General features: G+C 36.0%; 1 protein-coding gene across 8 annotated transcripts in view; it reads right to left on the bottom strand.

The window, feature by feature from the left end:
• AMPH (amphiphysin) overlaps positions 1 to 15,643 on the bottom strand; it is a 105,219-nt gene that overhangs the window by 29,818 nt on the left and 59,758 nt on the right. For 6 of the 8 annotated variants that reach the window (XM_065752740.1, XM_065752733.1, XM_065752735.1 and 3 more), the window contains exons 4-11: positions 13,252 to 13,346; positions 10,578 to 10,673; positions 9,199 to 9,306; positions 8,700 to 8,785; positions 6,952 to 7,027; positions 5,943 to 6,025; positions 3,054 to 3,192; positions 1,537 to 1,665 (exon numbers count right to left, since the gene is read on the bottom strand). In XM_065752740.1, coding sequence (XP_065608812.1) covers positions 1,537 to 1,665; positions 3,054 to 3,192; positions 5,943 to 6,025; positions 6,952 to 7,027; positions 8,700 to 8,785; positions 9,199 to 9,306; positions 10,578 to 10,673; positions 13,252 to 13,346 — 812 coding nt within the window. Of the gene's footprint in view, positions 1 to 1,536; positions 1,666 to 3,053; positions 3,193 to 5,942; positions 6,026 to 6,951; positions 7,028 to 8,699; positions 8,786 to 9,198; positions 9,307 to 10,545; positions 10,674 to 13,251; positions 13,347 to 15,643 lie in introns of those variants that run through there. The other 2 variants (XM_065752736.1, XM_065752739.1) reach the window with 2 other exon arrangements.

Genomic DNA, 15,643 nt, shown 5'->3' with positions numbered 1-15,643 from the left:
GTCCAACTTCCCTGCAATGAACAGAGATATCCACAGCTAGATTATGTTGCTCAGAAGCCCATCCAGCCTGACCTTGAATGTCTCCAAGGACAAGACATCCACCACATGTCTGGGCAACCTGTTCCAGTGCCTCACCACTCATACTGTAAAAAACTTCTTCTTTATATCCAACCTAAATCTCCCCCCTTTTAGTTTGAAACCATTTCCTTTTATCCTGTCACAGTAGACCCTGCTAAAGACAATGCCCCTTCTTTCTTATACCCCCCCTTCAGATACTGAAAGGCCACTCTCAAGTCTCCCAAGAGCCTCCTCCAGGCTGAAAAGCCCCAGCTCTCTCATCCTGTCTTCACAGGGGAGGTGTTCCTTCTCCTTGATCATTTTTGTGGTCCTAACACGTTGAGGCTTACACTGCCAACATTATTAACTTCTCAGACAATGATGAAACCAGACCGCAGCCCTCTTCCACAAGGGCCCAGCAGCGGCTGTGTACTCGCTTCCCAGTATAGGAGCTGCCATTCATTTGTTAATTGTGTGGGAATTTAATTATAAAAAACTCTTTCTTCCAAGTATGTAGCTATGGAATAGATGGCAGTACCTTTTTCTCCTGTCCAAGTCACATGCTCAAATTCTCTGAAATATTTTTTTCATTGCTATGCCTACATTATTGTATGTTGGCAAAACAATTAATACAAAAACAATAATTCATGTGAAAATAAAAATTCATGAACATTCAGCATAAGTCCTGGGTCTGCATATTTCTTCATAGACTATCACACATAGCCTTAGATTTCAGAGTTGTAATTACCATAATATGAACGGCCTGTTATTAAACAACCAACATAACTGCATGAAGTCTGAGTAACTGAATGCAAATTATGAGGACTTATTTTACACAACTCTGGGTTTTGTGGGTTTTTTTTTCCTATGAAATTATTTTAAATTTCATAATTTTAAAATAACAAACTAAAATTCATTCTGATCACTTAGTTGTTTAACTAGTGTTCCTATTAATCAAAACCAAACGATTTATCTAGTTGGTGTAGCCTTTTACACCTGCAGAGTTGATTAAAAGAGCAAAGCTCCTTCCTTTTTTCTAAGAAACGCCCCCTAAAATATGTATACATTTTATTATTTTGATGGAAGAAACAGAGACAACCAAGGATGAAATGTTTGGGATTTGAAAAAAGGCATCTTAGATTAACTTTCACTTTGTGATGAAACCTGAATTTAGTTAAATTCAGTAGTTGCAATTCATAACATTTTTAGTGAAATATCTCACCAGTAAATTTCACTTCTCATTTTAAAACTTTTTTTCCATACACTAGCAATTCTACCCTTTTAGAATGATTATTCAAGGCCTGTTCAAAGATAAAATATTGTCTGTGCACTTTTCAAGCGAGTATGAAAGGATCATTGTGTCCCTGCCTTCTCATAAAACCCTTTGTCTCCCGCTCTGCTGAGGTCAGCCATATGTCCTTAGTATTGGAGAATAGGTGATTGTAAGGTTGGACTCTTTCACCATCCTCTGTAGCTTACCTGTGATGGAGTCGTCACATTGATTTCTGGGACAAAGTTGTCATCAAAGAGGTTAATGATGTTCTCCTGCTGCAACTCCTTTGTGGGTGTGAGCTTAGGCAATGGTGGAACTGGAGGACCTTTCCTCAGCTAGACAGACAGTAAAAATATCCCAGAGTAGTTTGGGGATACATTAGATATTTAACGTAAGTCTAAACAGCTTGAGTTAGGTTTTGTTTCTGTTACTCCCCCTTATAGATATGAAAAAATGCATGGAATCAATGATAAGCATGGCTGCTTATCATTGAAGGAAACAATGCACAAAAAGCAAAACAATTCTTCTATTTTCCAAATGCAAGTTTTAAGAATTTACACAAAAGCATTTCTTGGCTGATTTTTTTCTGCTCTGGAAGCCCACTGTTGGATGAGCAATACTGCACAGAACCAGGTCTTTTCAGCTTTTTTTCCTTCTTAAAATCATTTCAGTATATCTTTGGGATTTTCTCCCTGTCTTCCTGTTCCTACCTTGTAAAGCCTACTTAGCACTAAGAATATACCACCCCTGTGAAGCAGAGCACCTCAAAGTGCTTAGGTCACTAATTCTCTCTGATCTCCACAGATTCATGTGACTGTGAAAAACGTATTGCTTAGATTAATACTAATACCAGATATTTTTAAAATTCTGTAAAAAAAAACAAAAGAGAAATCCAAAAGAATTCCTCAGATGATGCAACACCAGTAAGACTAAGCAGAGTTTTATCCAATAAACATCACAGTTCATGACCAAAGAAAACAGGTGTGCTCACATGCTTTCTAAATGTATACAAATCATCACAGAAGCTATGCCCCCTTCTGAAAACATCAGCATCATCAACATATGTCTTGTGATCCATGTTTTCACCAAGTATCACATACAATTCTCATAGTACAGAGGATGCCTTTCATGAAACTGACAATTTCACTGATACTGGGAAGAACAGAAATGACTCCTGCATCATCAAACTTCTCATTCTAGTGTTGGTAACAACTAATAAGCCTCTAATTATTGGTAATTATGTCACAGCAGTATTTAAACTAGCTCTGTTATTTATTGTTTCAGAGGGAAATCCATGTTGGCAGACCAACAATAGTCCTTGGCTAGGTTTTTTTTTTTTTTTCCATAGTAAGTATGAATTTGAACGAGGATGATGATGAGAAAGACACAATGTATTGAACTTCATGGAAGTTCTAGAAATTGATTTTTCAAGTAATCACTACTGGGCCTTTAGAGACTATGCAAGTTTTTGAAATATGTTTAGTTTAGGCACAACAAGTGCCTCTAGTTCACCAGCTACCTTAAGTTTTCCTCATTCTCCTTGATTAAAAAACAAGAAACATTTTTCTACCCATGCTTGAGACACACACATGAACAACCAAAGACCCATATAGAGCACAATGTTTCTCAGTCCATGCCAAGATGAAAAACAACACTGTATACATTATCTCAGCTGTCATTTACTTAACAACAGGCAAGTTTCCTTTGTTGAGTTTCTACTTACCTGTGTGGGTGACTTAGGCCGGGCTGGTGCTGGAGATGCTGGTGCCAGCATGTGATTGGGACTAGCAGTAGGGCTAGGAAGGGGAGAGACCTCCTCTGGTGGTGATGGTGTTTTTGCAATGCGGAGTGGACCTGAATCACTGGACAAGAATCAAAGTAGTGGTTAGGACATGCATATCATGCTACTTTACTATTAGCCTTGACAATTTGAATAGTTGAATGCCAGTGACCACAGAAGGCAATATACAGTGGAGATGAACAGAATCATTATATAATCACTAACATTTAAACTGCAAGTATATACAACCAAAATCTATAAGTAATCTATAGTTTCAAACAATGTTTTAACTTTTCAGTGACTTTTATTTTTGGAACATTTGCTGCATCTGCTTACCTGAACATTATACCTTGACAGAAACTCAACTCCTGCTTTTTTTTTCTAAATTTAAAATTATGTTTTATGTATAAGTTTGTAACTGTCATCAAATGGGAGTTGGAATTACTGCTTTCATTTCACACAGTTCTCAAAATAAAAGGCTTTAAAGATAAAAATCCCAGAAGATGATACTCCAATGAATAATGCAGATAACATTAAAAGCTCAGCAACTTCAGGAAGGTTTCAATAAACTAAAACACATCCAAGATCATTATACAGCTGTAACTATTTAGATGGACAACTCAGCACAACTATAAACAAGCAGTAGTAAAGAGACTTCAGCAGAGCTCTGCTGATACTAAGAAAAGATCTGATGAAGTCCTGTCCTGTAAAAGGATTTGTTCTTCTCATGAAAGGACCTGATGCAAACACTGGGACATACTCAGCTACTTAGAAATGCTGAAAGCTTACAACTCAGGGAGGCTATAATCTACAGCATTTAACAGCCACAAGTACTCAGTAAGAGAAGAGCGAGTCCTACAAATATTCAGCAAGAACAGAAGCACTACATGATGGAGGGAACCACACCGTAAACATGTTCCTAACACAAGTGCAAGGAAAAATAATTCCTTGGAAAGGGGAAAGTTCACACTCACCACCTCTTTCTGTGGAAATATTAAAGAAGAAAAAATTAGCAGTTATTAAGAAATTCTTTCCTGGATGTGATATTTGTCGTCAAGATAGAATATTCAGTAGCATAAACATTTTTAATATCTTTCTTTTTATATGACACTTTAAAGGAAAGATAACATACTTGTCTAATATCTATTTCTCACATATTTAAAAAGGAAAATTGTTTCATCTCAAAGAGGCTCATTCCTCAGTAATGTTGTAGAGCACAACAAAAATAATAAAACGCAAAATCTGTCTAGAATTTCAAGAAGGCTTCGTGAACAGTACATGAAAAATATTATACTGTGTATGAGTTATTAATCTTACAGAAATTTGAAGGAAAAAAACCCAACAAAAACAGCAACGAACCACCACTCAAAGCTGATGACCTATAAAACTTTTTCTCTTGGGATAAAGCTCACATAAAAGAGTAAGATAGTAATTAAAAATATTTTTACAAAGCACTTTTAAGTAAGAAGATCACAAAACATTAATCTATGCCTAGACATTTGCAGCTATTATTTTTCTCTCTCACTGATGGGAAGAAAGATTCAGTGGTAACAAGAATGTGTGCATGCTGGGCACAGTCTAAGAGACACATGCAGCCAAAATACTTTTTTTATTATAAAAGCTACTTCAAGTTTTCCAATATTATATATTTTTTATTCCATAACCATATTTTATGAATTCTCTATGGGATACATAGCCATCCCACAGGGCCTGGAAATGGTGATACATGAGCTGTCAACTCAGGGTGCAGAAGTGTATGAGCAGAGATTAACACTGAACTAATCCAATACAAAAAATTTGGATGCATTTGTAATATCATAGTTCTAAATTTTGCAATAGATTGGAAGCTCAAATATTTTTGTCCTTTTAAAATGAGATCAGAAGAAATGTAGAAATGTCAGCCATATGTTTGAGGCAGATGTGCAGAAGTTGGACAGTCTTAATTGTTGCTAATGTGAGCCTGGCTTGAGAGCAAATTAACAGTAGCCATAACATTGTTCTGACTGCTTCTGGATGAGCTAGAATTGGCTTGAAATTCGGGATTTATGCATTTGCTCTAATTATAACTGCATTTTGACAAGTGCCACTTCTACAATATCAATCTTTTCTGGCTATCATTATTACAGTACTGAGATCAAATTTGGGCAGGAAGGCTTTGTTCTTTGCTAGTAATGAATGTCAGAAATAGTGCACTGGCTTCCAATGACCTTAAGGAAGCATTATCTGATTTTCAGCTTTCTTGGTTTTGCTTTTATTTTAAGGCAAGATTGCTCTTGGAAGTCATTAGAAGTATGACATTTTGTGACATTCTTTTTACTTTGGCTTTTCAGATTTTATGACATACTCAGATCATATTTCCTGACTTTTCCCCATGAACAGAGGAGATAAAACACGACATAGAAAAGTCAACATTCTCACCTAATCACATGCCTCTAGGTGCTAAACACACCTACTATTTCATGACTTTTATAGCTATTCTGAGAGTAAACAACATCATAGAAGACTAAGCACTTAAGAATAAATGGACTGCATACTAAGCTGGTGCAAATTGGTATTCTAGACTATGGTGAAATAGGATGAACTGCAACAGCTGAAAATATTGCCCCTTTTCTTTTTTTTAAATGGAAAAAATAAATAGGTAATGAAGAAGGTTTTGCAGCTTTACTTATATTGAAAACAGCTTCATCCAAGCTTAATCTACCCTCCTGTACGAAGAAACCCAGAAACTGGGTTGTAAAGCAACCACAATATATTATATAGGTGCTTACTTCATGTGCTGAAATCCACATATCTTACTGCAGTGCAATTCACTAAAATAAGAAACAAAGTCACCTTGGTGCCCCTTGAATGGTGAAGGCCTTGTCTGCATGCTGATCTCCCAGCTTCGTCATCACTTCATACAGTTTATGACATAGCTGAGAAAATAAAACACTTGTCTGAATTTAGATGAAACATTATGGACGTGATTAAAAACATAGATGACAAATCTCATCTGCTTACTTCTCTGATTTCTTTAAAATTGTAAATTGTTCCTTTCAAAAAATAAGCAGTGCTTTTTGTAACAGAAATCTAAGTGGAAACCTACTACAATGCACAGAAATGTTCTCAAAGGCAACAGTGTTTCAAAAAATAAAAGTTGATTTTCAGAGAACGAGTCAATAAATGTGACTTAGTGCTGTCAGCTTTCTGATAGAGGGAGTTACCTAAAGTTTGAAGAAACTTGTAGCAGAGACGATTCATGTTTTCCCCTCAAAAAGCTGATCTCAACTCACATGGGACTTTGATCAAGAAAGTTTTCCATGCCACTTTGCTTCCTGTAAGTTAATAGGCTACTATAGACAATACACTACCAATTAGTAAGGTATTTAATGCATTCAAAAGTTCCTTATTGAAATCACTTAATTTGCCTAATAGCAACAGATGTAATGCTGTACTGCTGACAGTGTATATCTTGGTCCTGAAGGATGTAATTGACACATTTCTCATGTAGTGATTAAAGCAATGAGACGCTTAGCAATTGGACATGGAAAAATGCTGTAGGCAAAAGTGTGCTAGGAAGAACGGAGAACATATTAAAATAAAAATGTAATTTAGTGTTGCAATAATAGCATTATTGTTACTACTATAATATGCACCATTTTATAAGATTGCATGGGTTATCTATTTCTTAAGTACAAAAAAGGCAAGTACGAACCAATATGAAGATTATACTGCAAATCTGGGTCTAGGGCAAATTTTTGCCTATGCTGCTGCTAGTTTTTTAGTGCTGTGTTACAAGATATTTGTTTGCTGTTATGTATAGCACATCATCCATTATACATGAGATATTCATTTTACTTACTAAAGCTATTTCCTTGTGAAACTTGGCTTCAAGGCTGGATACATTTTTGAAGGTGTTCACATAAAAGCCAACGCGCCTATGGAGGATGGCACAGGGAAAGGAGAAAGAGAATAAAAGATGAGGATAGCAGAGACACAAAAGAAAATGAATTATTTTTTTACCCAACTGAAGCAACATCCTTGACTACTATTCTCAGCAAAGCATAACGTTGGGTTGAACATCATAATTTCAAACTCATTTGTGCCTTACTATTTCTGTGTTTCACACTGCATAGAGCAATCTAGTTGCAAGTAGCCCACAGTAGGGGTCTTCAGCTTCTTTAAGAGCATCTAGGTGCTGCTGGGTGTGTTTTGGGACATCTATAAGGTATACAGCTCAGTACTGCCCAGGGGTAAATGTCCCATGCTCAGTCCACCCTAATGAAATCAAGCCTGAAATACATTCATTTGAAAGAAATTAATTTATAATACAGACATTTTTCCACAAGCATTCAAAAATTTGCCTTCTCAGGGTGAGCAATTATATGCCTCCCATACATTATAAAAGTAAGGGGTGTTGTCTTAGGTTTTGAACTATTCTTTCTCCTATTTAGAACTTTCAAGTGTAGTTTCTCCAAGCTTTTGCTAGCCAAAATTATCTTTGGCATAAGAATAAGCTTGCAATATGTCAACTTTTTCTTACTGAATAATTGTAATACCTAAAAATAAGACCATGAAAGCATTTGCTACTTAAAGCACAGTTTCTAAACTATGTATATTACTCACATTAAATTTTATTTTTCTCTGAGGCAAATGAGTGGGCAACATATATTGAAATAAAAGGTTTCACAAGCCTGTAAAACAAATATCTCGAAGTGCCAAGAATCTTTGCAACCTGAACTAGACAGAAGCAGAGCAGAAGAACTCTCTAGTGATCTCAAATTTAGCAGGAATTAATTTAGAAAGCAGAGAAGACAAAGGATACTTCAGTAATTCACAACATATTTTCACTCCAGACTGACATTTGATAAAGAACACAGTGCACTAATGAGATGCTCATTTCTGTATTGCTTTTCTTCTGCTCATTTTGTATGCATTTTCTGTATAAATACGGTCCACAGTTATATATCCCAATTAAATGAACAATTCTATCAAATGCTTTTATATCAAGAACATATTCAGTGCTACGAAATGTGTATTCTGAAGTAATTATAATTATTGTTTTTCTTTCTTACACTGCTTTGGTAGTGTTTCATAGAAGATTGAAAACAACTGTTGCCATTAAATCTTTATACCTTCGTAAATGTCTTTGCTTTGACACATTTTACAGAAAAATGACCTATAAATAGACCCACAGCAAATCTTCTGGAACAGTGTGTGACTGCTCTATACCATTGCTCTTGACAGTGGATATATTTGATCCTTTATCAATAAGTGGCTTTTTTTGTTTGTTTGTTTCTTGAAAGGATCGGGTATCTACCATCAAATTTTTTGAGAAAGGTGATGGAAGCAGTGGGGTTTTAGTCATGATATTGTTTCACCTTATAATAAGATATGACTAAGAATCTTAAGTACCAAGGTACACTGAAAGAAATAAGCATAAATACATTCACAATAAGTATTTTAATTTTGGATATTTATAAGATATTTTCCATGTTACTATTTCAAATGACAGGATTTCAAGGACTTTCTACCAGTTTGTTAGAATCCCCTCAATCCCTTTCCTTAGTCTCCCTTTAGGCCTTTAAGGCAATATCTGCTTAGGCTTACCGTGACCACAGAGATGGCAATTCTTCTTGCAAATCAGTGTTAAACTCTTCAAACACTTTCTGTGCTTTTTGAAACTCTTCTTCTGCCTAAAACAAAAAAAGGGTGACTTCTCCTATCACTATAATACAGAGTAAAACCTGTAAAAGCTGTTTCTGTCACATGGTGGGATATATATTAAAAATATATATTTTTTCATGACTCAATTTGAATTTTTATTCTTATTTTTAAGACTCAGTCCTAAATAACGAAGGCAAAACAGGACTTGTTGTCCCCTAAATCCCATCAAAAGATAATGATAGAGCTCAAACAGGACTCACTCCTAAAATTGTCTGTGTGCCCTCCCCATCCACCAAAATACTTTATATGCCTTTATTCTTAAGGACAACCTCTCGCTAGTTCTAATACTAAAAGAGGAAAATGAAGAGAAACTTTGTGATAGGTCTCTGCACAGAACTGGAGTTCTTGAAGTTGATAGCCAGCATGCTTTCCAGTGCACTACCTTGGTAATCCTGCCTTCATCTTTTCTTTTGGAGCTCTGCAGGGCTTCTAGATGATGCCTTGCACTGTCATAGTCCACTAGCTTTCTGCTTCGTTTTGCAATACGAGTCTGTACAGAGGTAAAAATGAAAGTCAGTAGAACCCGTTTCTTTTTTAAGTTATTTCACCTAGAAATCATTTAACATGTTTGTATTCTCCTTCACCTGCCTGTTAACCAGCTTACTACAATATCATTAAAGAACATTAGCATGCAAAAAAAAAAAAAAGATAAACTAACAATCTTATTTTAAATAAGATATACATATACAGATGGTTTGGATGACTGTTCTGTGGGTGTGGTGAGATATCAATGTTATGCAAGACTTACCTCATTCTCCAGAATAAGTGGACCTGTTAAACTCATGGTATTATTGTCCTTTTACCTTATATATAGTGTGCAAATTCAACGAATCATTAACATATTTTTTTTTAGAGTAGGAAAAATGCTTAAAATGTAGTCTTAATACAGTTTCTCTGATACAGGAGTTACATATAATTCAGCAGGACCTTCTGATATATGATAGGAATTTTAATTTAACAGTTTGCTCTTGCAACCAAACAAATGTCCTCTGTTATAAGCTGATTTTACAAATTTCCATATTACAACAGTAATTACAGTGAATTCTACGCGTTGAGAGAACATAAGCCCAGTTTGACTTAGCAGCAAGTCTGAAGATGAGTATCTGTAATATAGGTTTTTTTTCTGATGTAAATGGCAAAGGATATGGCTGTACAATAACTACTTGATTCTAAATCCTCACAAAGAATTTCCAGCTTTGTCCATATAGTGACATCAAAATACACTTTTACCTCACACATTTAATGATTCTTTATCTCATTTAAAAAACATTAATCCCCATTAACACTCCCTCCTCACATGTAGCACAAAGTCTTATTGCACTAATTAAAAGTCAGGAACCATAGCTTAGTTCATTGAAAGATATTTAGACACCCATAGATGTATCTAGTCAATAACAAAAGGCTTGCTTTTCATGTTGTGATTTGTTTAGCATTTTAACAGCTGAAGAGCTTGGTTTGTCCCTGTTAAAGTCAGTGAGAATTGTCTCATATCAAATAAAACTGTAACAGGAAAAACCACTGTAAATTTTTGTTCGTATAAAGGCTGCTTTACATCCAAGTACTACAGCATGAAAATTATTTTGGAAAATCATTGTAGCCTGATGTCTAGAATCAGCTTACATAATAAGACTGTGATCACTGCAGAAATGAATGACCCTCTCCATTTTTTTATATGTGAAATCTAATTTTATATCTATTTTATGTCTCAACAGTGACTGGTGATGTTTACAAATTGTTCTTTGTAGGTAAGCATTACTGTACTTTGATATCAGGAAATTGTCCTAGATATGTATCCAAAGTCAACAACGACCCATCCACAAGTTTTTGATGGAAGTCCTCCCAAAGTTCATCACATTTCTGTAAAGACAGATTAAAAGAGAAAAAAAATGCACTTAATAGTTTAATTCCACTCTAAATATAGGGGAAATACACACATAAATGGTACAGATTAATATTTCTGAAATTTCAAAGTTTTGGATTCTTTTTGTGGCAATTAACCAGAATGCAGCTATAAAGTAAATTAAAAAAGCACCTATCCATTGCAAGCTTTAATTAAAAACAAAAAAGAAGTTTCAGTTCAAAAATCAATTGTTCTTTTTTCTTTTTTTTCCATTTTTTTCAGCTAGTAAATGCTAAATGAAAATAAGGGTATCATGGATTCAAGGTCTTGGGATTTCAGATTACTGAGGATTACCGGTGCAGAATCTGAAGAGGCTCTAGCATTGACTCTGTTAAATTATGATAAACTTTCCTTACTGAGAAAGGAAGTAAAACTGAAAATTAAAAAGTAAATAAAAGAAAAAGAAAAAAAGTGAATTTCCCATCACCAAGTATTTGTAAGTTTAGTTTGGGGGTTGAAATTTGGGTCTTCCTGTGTGGAGCTGGGAGATGAACTCAATGATCCTTGCAGATCCTTTCCATGTTCGGATACTCTATGATTTTTAAAATAAAACGTTCAGATTCACCCCAAGAAAAGTCCATTCTTCCACCCCATAAATTTTGTGCCTTTAAGATGTATTTGATGAAATGTCTGGTTTACAGACTGAACTCTACCTCCTACTACTAGAAAACTGGGATTACTGATCTGAAACTTACCAACATCAATAAGTAAAATAAACAAATTAATCCCAGAAGCTACAGCAGTTTTCCCCAGTCCTCTCTGCAACTTCTGGGTAGCTTCCTTTTGTAGCTTTCAGTTTTTTAAGAACATGTTAATGCAGCTGATGTGACAAAGAACCCAGGGACAAATTTCTTGCCAAAAGCAAAATCCTATCACATATTGACACAGGGCTCCAGGTCCTGGATTCTCAGTTGAGCAAGTTATTAGCACATGTTAAACATGCTATTCCCCTTCTCTCTTTGCACATTTCAAAGTGATTGAATTTCCCTCTAATGGGAGGGAGGCTAAAGGGGGCTGTTCTCCTGAAGTCTAGCCCAGAAAGTTATTCCCTAGTGTTTACTTTATCATGACCCAGCACAGGGCACATTGTAAATGCTTGTGATATCAGCATTCAGTTCATTCATTTTCTACCCTAACAGAGTCCCTAATGGATTATTACAATCTATAAATCACACTTATAAAATACCTCCTTTATTAAGACAACATTAAATCATGGTAAGCAACCACAAGGCCGGTACATTTGCATCTTGTTGACATATATTTTGGATAAATTAGGACCATGGAGGTTATCTAAAAGCTAATAGGACCAAAAACATTGCTGAATAGCCCTTTAAGTCATCATCTTTCTTGCCATGCAGAACCAGTGATGGACCCCTTTCTGAATAATCATTTATATCTCTGACTGCACAAATAAGCTATTCTTTTGAATTCTAGGCTGAAGGATGCATAAATTTATACTTATGATCATACTGGCAGAAAAACAAAAGAACCAGTTTTATAATATTGCCCACATGAATCTCTTAGTAAGATGACAGATTTGTCATTTATCCCTATACCTACTGGAGACAATACAAAATTGTGGTCCTTGCATATGAAATTAAAAATTTCTGAGTGTAAAATCTAATAGTCTGCAGACACACAATGGGGTGTTGCAGCAAGATGCAGCAGCAAATCTTCCAGCCATTTAAGCTAAGGGGATATAAAAGGCATGGTATCTCTTCTTACATGTTTGGAGGTTAAACGCTTTTAAAATCAAAAATACAGAGGAAAAAAGCAATCATTCAGTTGATTTTGGGAAAACTGCCTTATCTGCCAATTTCTTGTTTATCATATTATACAGGAGACCTTGAGTGTTGAATGTCACATGGTTAAAAGTTACTTCGGTAATGTTTTGCACTTTATTGTCACTGCCAGCACTTTCACTTCCAGAATTCCTTCAAAATTAAGGATTTTTTGTTAAGCAGTTGAGAGTATCTCAAGTTAGACTCCCCCATGTCTTCTAGAAAAGCCTGTATTTCACTAATAATTGTAGGAAGCTAGTCAAGGCTGAAGAGAATAGGAGTCTGCAGCCTAACTTGGCCTTAAGTTCTACATTCTTGTCACAGAGAGATTCGTGCCCCATCAGGCTTTCTGTTTAGGGCTATAGGCTCAATAGTCGTTATACAGCACACAAAAATAAACAGATTTGATAACTATCAACATTCAGTCAAATTGAAAATCCAGGCTGCATAAGAGTATCCAAGATACCTTGTTCAACCTTGTCTATCGGATGCTATCAGGACCAATTCCAGTCATGCTAACATACACCTCAGCAGGAGCTTAAGCCAGCTACTTTGTAAAACTGACAATGCAAACAGGGCCTCAGTCAGCAGGAGGTAACATTTCACAAGACCAATAATTTGTATGCTCAGAAAATTGGACTTATCACACAAAAATGAATGAAAGGAAATTTTAGATGAACTCTTCTTCTTGATAGCTCAGATGGATCCATTCAGAGTCAAAATACTACTTCTTTCCTTCTTCTACATATCTTACCTCACCAATCATTTTCACATCTTCTCGTCCATACCAATCTGGCTCATACACTTCATGGAGAGACTCTGTAAGCTTCTTTGAGGCATCCTGCATCCCTGTAATTGAACAGAAAAAGGAATATATAAGTGCAAACAATAAGAAATAGTTGATAAATATATTCATTTCAACTTACGTGTACTATTGTCTCTGGGATGTTTAAAATATAATTTCCAAGAGCTGAAACAAAACCTTTATGTTCATCCAGCTCACCTAGGTTAATGAGAAATCTCCTTCATATCGAGATTAACCCATATTTATATGCATGAAAAACTTCCTATCAGATTAGAAATTTAATTTGCTGTTCTAAAGTAAATCTATCAGAACATGAATACAACTCAGAGGGTTGTCCTGCCCACTGAAGACATTTAATACCTAGTTGAATGACCATCACTGAGAAGACAAATAAATAGCAGCCTGTCTTTGATTATTCTCAGCTCTTCCATCCTACGGGATAGTTTCCTAGCTGATCCACAACAAGTCCCATGCCTGTCTGTATGCAAGATAAAGCATTTCCAGGGCTGGGTGATTAAAATGGCTGAGATTTGTGGGAACTGATGTATCTGATTTCTCATAACACACTAAGTTCAGAATCAGTAGTTTTAAAATGACAATTTTATTCCAGATTCTTTGCAAAATCTAAACAGTGACTACTAAATATTTTCCACACTACCAGAGAATGTCAGGAATTGGAAGGGACCTCGAAAGATCATCTAGTCCAATCCCCCTGCTGGAGCAGGGACACCTAGATTAGGACACCCAGGAACGCATCCAGGTGGGTTTTGCATGTATCCTTAGGAGACCCCACAACCTTTCTGGGCAGCCTGGAATTTTTTGTCTTAGCATTGTCTTTAAAAAATAAAAAATAAATCTCTATTCAGAGTCTGATTGCTGCAGCACATCTGTGTGTTCTTGAAAATACCTCTATCTGATTTTCAGCATCTTTTATGCAATTTTTATATCTGATTTTCAACATCATTTGTGCAATCTTCTGCATAAATAAATGTTTAGGAGCAGAAGAAGAGAATTCACTAGGAACTTGTATGTTTAGAGCAGTTTTGATGTAGTCAGTTGCTATTCCAACATGCACTCCAAAACATACGTTCAGGGTATGAGAGGAAAATTCAAGACTGCATACTTCCTAGTGTAGAAATGGTAGGAAAGAAGAGTATGGAAAAAGTTGCAAGTAAACGGATGTCCCTCAGGAGAGGGAAAGGGAGAGAAGACTTAGAAAGGGAACCCTGATGTTTAGAAGGTACTGACTTTCACCCTTTAATCAAATAGTGCTGTGCCAAACTAGAATATTTAAATTTTTCAGGGGTTGCTGTGGGGTGCTTCTGAATGACAGAGCTCAGCTTGAAGAATGTGTACAGCATAAGGACTTAAGACACATTTCTTCCTTTTCTACTTTTTGGTAAATGTTAAGGATAATTTGTCATGGGCTCAGAAAGAATTACTGAATAAAGTTGTTTGTTTGTTTGTTTTCTTTTATATGTCAGATTACACTAAAATACAGATGACCTTCACATATTTTTTCCAGGGAGCACTCATATAAAATCTTTTTTAATGTCACTATGAATTAATAAACCCAGGAGGTGAGGCAAAACCACCACAGTACTGCCATGCTTAGGAGGGCTGTGCTCTGTCCACTCAGTCCAAACACATGAAGTAGAAAGCTCTGCACAGTCCAGCTCACACCTGATCCTTTCTCATACCTGAACTTTTGCCCTTGAGGACGGTTCACTCTAAATCTGCAACATATGTTCTGGCAGTGGCCTGCTAGCACAGCTTTCCCCTAATCACTCCTGCAGCCTGCATTCAGCTCAGTCATGGACCTGCCTTGAGTAGAGCACCTGTACCTACACAGATTTTGTTAAATACTTCGTTGTTTGTTAAATACTACAGAATTCCAGCCATGTATCTCTTCAGAGAGCAAGTAAGACACTTAGCAGCCCTTGCTTGAGGGATATCAGCTCACACCAACTTCCTTCACTTCCTTCACTTCTGAGAATCTGCAGTCTTTCAGCCAAGCATAGTCCCTTGCAAAAAGCATCAGCCAAATCCAGCTGCATTGTGAAGCAGATGCACATAATAACATTTGGCTACTTTTGTCAGAAAGGTTCAGCATGAAATTCCCAAATGACAAGATGAGCCAGTCTACTCTTTTCCTACTATATCTATACAGTGCTTACTGCAGTACCCCAAAAGAATGCAGAGTACTAACCCAGCATGCTCTCATTCTTTTTCATTCCTACAGGTATAAACTTACGTTGTTCATGGATTTTTTTTTCTTTATTTTTTATTTTGGCTGACTTTCACATTGAGTATTTCTTACACACAGATGCCTTTTATGTAT

The sequence above is a fragment of the Cyrtonyx montezumae genome, unplaced genomic scaffold (genome assembly GCF_038088225.1).
Source record: "Cyrtonyx montezumae isolate F1298 unplaced genomic scaffold, pur_monq_1.0 scaffold_8, whole genome shotgun sequence".
NCBI lineage: Eukaryota > Metazoa > Chordata > Aves > Galliformes > Odontophoridae > Cyrtonyx > Cyrtonyx montezumae.
This window is presented reverse-complemented; position numbering and strand designations above follow the sequence as displayed.